The sequence below is a fragment of the Cebus imitator genome, unplaced genomic scaffold (assembly GCF_001604975.1).
Source record: "Cebus imitator isolate Cc_AM_T3 unplaced genomic scaffold, Cebus_imitator-1.0 Scaffold573, whole genome shotgun sequence".
NCBI lineage: Eukaryota > Metazoa > Chordata > Mammalia > Primates > Cebidae > Cebus > Cebus imitator.
This window is the reverse complement of record NW_016107888.1, coordinates 660,930-665,126: the sequence shown is the minus strand read 5'-3', so window position 1 is coordinate 665,126 and position 4,197 is coordinate 660,930. Positions and strand designations below refer to the sequence as shown.

At 48.7% G+C, this 4,197-nt stretch overlaps 1 protein-coding gene across 1 annotated transcript in view; it reads left to right on the top strand.

Annotated features, from left to right (window-relative positions):
• The first annotated feature begins 2,957 nt into the window (after positions 1 to 2,957).
• The window catches only part of LSM12 (LSM12 homolog), a 30,339-nt gene continuing 29,099 nt past the window's right edge, over positions 2,958 to 4,197 (top strand). Inside the window, exon 1 of the mRNA XM_017516113.2 lies at positions 2,958 to 3,221. Within this exon, the coding sequence (XP_017371602.1) occupies positions 3,098 to 3,221 (124 nt within the window). The 5' untranslated portion in view covers positions 2,958 to 3,097. The remainder of the gene's footprint in view (positions 3,222 to 4,197) is intronic.

Sequence of the window (4,197 nt, the reverse complement as noted above, 5' to 3'; positions counted from 1 at the left end):
CTCACGCCTGTAATCCTAGCACTTTGGAAGGCCGAGGTGGGTGGATCACCTGAGGTCAGGAGTTCAAGACCAGCCTGGCCATCATGGTGAAACCCCATCTTAAAAAAATAAAATAAAAAATAAAAGTTTTCTAATAGGTAGATTAAAATAAGAATGTAAATCTGTGTTCTTCTCTGAAAGATATTAATATCACTAATTAAAAAAGTGGAGGAGGCCTGGTGCAGTGGCTCACGCCTGTAATCCTAGCACTTTGGGAGGCTAAGGCAGGCCTCCCAAAGGTCAGGAGACCGAGATCACTCTGACCAATATGGAGAAACTCTTTCTCCCCTAAAAATACAAAATTAGCCAGACGTGGTGGCACATGCCTATAATCCCAGCTACTCAGGAGGCTGAGGCAGGAGAATTGTTTGAACCTGGGAGGCGGAGGTGGCTGTGAGCCGAGATCTCACCATTGCACTCCAGCCTGGGCAACAACAGTGAAACTCCATCTCAAAAAAAAAAAAAGGTGTAGGGGAGGGAAGCTGGGTATAAATCTTAGTTCACTGCCTTGCTAGATGTTTTTTAATTAATTGCCCAAGGAGAAAGTCTACATTTCTTATTGAATCTTTGAAAGTTTGCCCTGGATCTAGCCTCAACCTTCACCAGCCTATTCCCACACTCCACTTTAAAATATTTCTGAGCTATACATTCCTTGAGATTGCCAAGTTCTCTCCTCCTAGGGGTCCTGACCCATGCAGTTCCCTCTGCCTGGAACATGGCCATCCTCTTTCCTTGCTAATTCTTCAGGTCTCAGCAGAGATTTTTCACTTCCTAGCGGCACCTATAAATCATATATGAAAACCTGTAATCACGATTTCTTTTTTCTTTTATCACGTCAAAGGAGATTTCAGTACTATATAATCACGATTTCACATAAAAAGTGGACAACTGGAATGGTGATTATGTATGATTTGTTATGGAGGCCAGAACAAGGATGAGAGGCATGAAAGTCTTCTGAGGCTGGCCACAATGGCTCATGCCTGTACTCCTAGCACTTGACAGGCTGGCTGAGGCGGAAGGCTGCTTGAGCCTAGGAGTTCAAGACCAACCTGGCCAACAGGGTGAAACCCCATCTCTACTAAAAGTACAAAAATTAGCCAGGCATGGTGGCTCGCACCTGTAATCTCAGCTACTCAGGAGGCTGAGGCAGGAGAATCGCATGAACCCAGGAGGCACAGGTTGCAGTGAGCTGAGATGGTGCCACTGCAGTCCAGCCAGGGCGGCAGGGTGAGATACTGTCTCAAAAAAAAAAAAAGGTATCTGAAAAAGCACAATATAAAGGAGTATAATTTTTATTCCTATTACAATGATTGTACCAATACCTCCAACACCAGGAAGTTTATGTTTCTTGGAGGGCAAGGAAATACTTTTGAACTTTGTTCAGGTTAAGCTGCGCCAAGACTGGCCCTTTGCCTCCCTCTGGACTAGAAAAAGGTCAACCTGTTTCTCATACAGGAAGCAAGGCTCCAAAATTTCTACAGTGAGGGGTGGGTGGGTTACCGATTACCTACGGCAATTGGTGGTAGCAGGGCTTGAAAATGCATCGGCATAGTCCTTTACATAGATTAAGAAAATGTTTTTTTTTTTTTTTTTTTAAAGACGGGGTTTCACCATGTTGGTCAGGCTGGTCTTGAACCCCTGACCTCAGGTGATCTGCCCCAGCCTTGTCCTCCAAAGTGCTTGAATTACAGGCGTGAGCCACTACACCCGGCCAAAAATGACTGTTTTATGTATCAGATGTACATTAAAGGGCAGGGGTGCAAAACCCCTCCTCCAAGCCCCTTTTTGTCACTGTTCGCTGCTCCTCATTCCTGCCTTTTGCCTGGCTTTCTGAGGGAGAGGGCAAAAATGGAGAAGGGGAAGCCCCCTGGCTTTCTGGGGGAGAGGGCAAAAAGAGAGAAGAATGATGGATGACAAAGGGGGAACTACTATTTATTAAACAGCTAATATATGCCATGCACATATACATGTTATCACATTTAAACCTCCTAACTTTGAGGTACGTATTATTATCCAATATAGTATAACAGTAAATAGCACCGTCCTTGGAAATAGGCAGACTGTTTTTGCTAGTTGTGCAAGCGTGGACAAGTTTAGTCTAAAACTTAGTTTCTCTAAAAGGAGGACATTGATTCCTGACTCAAAGGGCTGTTACAAAGGTGCTCAAGAACTGACAATATAAATGCCTATGAGGAAACAGGATCAGGTAATTTGCTTGCTCAAGGTCACGTAATTTAGTAAGCTGACCTGAAATTCTGATTCCAGCGTATCCAACTCCACAGCCAATGTTCTTTCCACTATCGCTCTGTAGTTATAATCATCTTTTTTTTTTTTTTGAGACGGAGACTCGCTGTTTCCCAGGCTGGAGTGGCAGAGGAACGATCTTGGCTCACTGCAACCTCCATCTCCGGGGTTCAAGCAATCTGCCTGCCTCAGCACCCCTCGTAGCTGGGATTACAGGCACGCGCCACCACGCCCAGCTAATTTTTGTATTTTTAGTAGAGACAGGGTTTTGCCATGTTTGCCAGGCTGGTCTCGAACTCCTGACCGCTGATGATCTACACCTCCTCTTGGCCTCCCAAAGTGCTGGGATTACAGACGTGAGCCACCGCGCCCGGCCGTTATAATCATCTTGACCAAGTTTCGTTAAGTCCTCTGAGGCTCTGATTCCTGATATGCAAAATGGGATAATATAAATTATTTAATAAAATTCATTCATTAAACCCTTGTGTTCAAGGTGTGCATATAATGGAGACTGCAGCTCCTTCTTCTTTTCCCTTTTCATTCCACATAGGTCATTTATCCTTAACTTCTAAAATAGACTCTACAAGCACTTAAGCGAGCGGACGCAGCTATACAAATATTATTTTTCAGATTCCCCTTTATTTCCTCCTTTTTCCTAGTCCACCTAGGCTCTCGCCCCACCCAGCACCAGGCCACGCCCCGGCGTGTGACGGAAGCACGCTCCGTGCGTCGCGTCGCGCCGCGGCGCTCACTGGGGGCCCGGCTTTCGCCCGCTGCTGCCGCCGCCGCCGCCGGCCGCGGCTGCACTCCCAAGATGGCGGCTCCTCCGGGCGAGTACTTCAGCGTTGGGAGCCAGGTGTCGTGCCGGACGTGCCAGGAGCAGCGGCTGCAGGGCGAGGTGGTAGCCTTCGACTACCAGTCCAAAATGCTGGCTTTAAGTATCCTTCCCTGCGTGGAGCCCGAGGCCGGGCCGGCCTGTAGGTGCGGTGGTCGGGGGGTGGGGGACGACGGCGGCGGCCGGGGCTCTCTCCGGGCCTAGGGGCGACCGGCTACCGCGGCGCCCGCGGCGCATGCGCACGGCCTTAAGCTCCCCTCCCCCTCCTGCGGGCCCTTCGGTCAGCTTTGGGGACCCTGCCTCTCACCCCTTGCGGGAGCTGGGGCCCGACCAAGGATCAGGGGGTGGAGGAGAGCATGACACGGGGATGGCTTTTCGGGGGGAACATTATTAGAGGGGACACGGTGATTAGGAGAGTGGGTGGTAGTGGGAGGGGGCTGGTGGATTGGATCCCGGATGGAAAGGAGGGGCGGGTAAAATGTTATGGGGAGGGGTGTGTAGGGTAAGGAACTGTTGGTGGGGCAAAGGTATGGAATTTAGGAGGGCATGTCCAGTGATGGGATTTTGTCCAAGAAAGGCAGTGGGATGGTGACCAAATGGTCCTTGCCTGTTTTGGGGGAGAGTGAGCGCAGGGCAGAGTTTGTATCTGAACTGGGGATCGTGGTTTTTTTCGCTGATGAGTGTATATGTGTGGTGGGGGGGGCTGTGCTGATTTTTAGGCTTCTCGGTCATTTGGAAATTGCTGTTTAGGGGATGTTCGCATTGGAAACCTGGTCCAGAGAGGGCGTGCCACGTTTTTCAGGGGCTTATGTGAGTTGGGGATGTGTGAATTACAGGCAGAAGAGTGAAGTTCTCATGCTCCCTTTCTCAGTCCAGCACATGGAGTCCTTACTTTTACGTAGTAGTGGCCTCCCTTTTGAAAGTAGCAATGTTAAACTGATTGGAAAAGGTGGCCTGCTTCTTTGGGGTGGAAATGACTTCTGAATTATTCCAGGAAACTCAGTCTTGGAAACGAAACACTTCCTTGTTGGAATAAATATATTACGGCTTCCCCTTTTATGTGAGCTACAGGTGGGTTT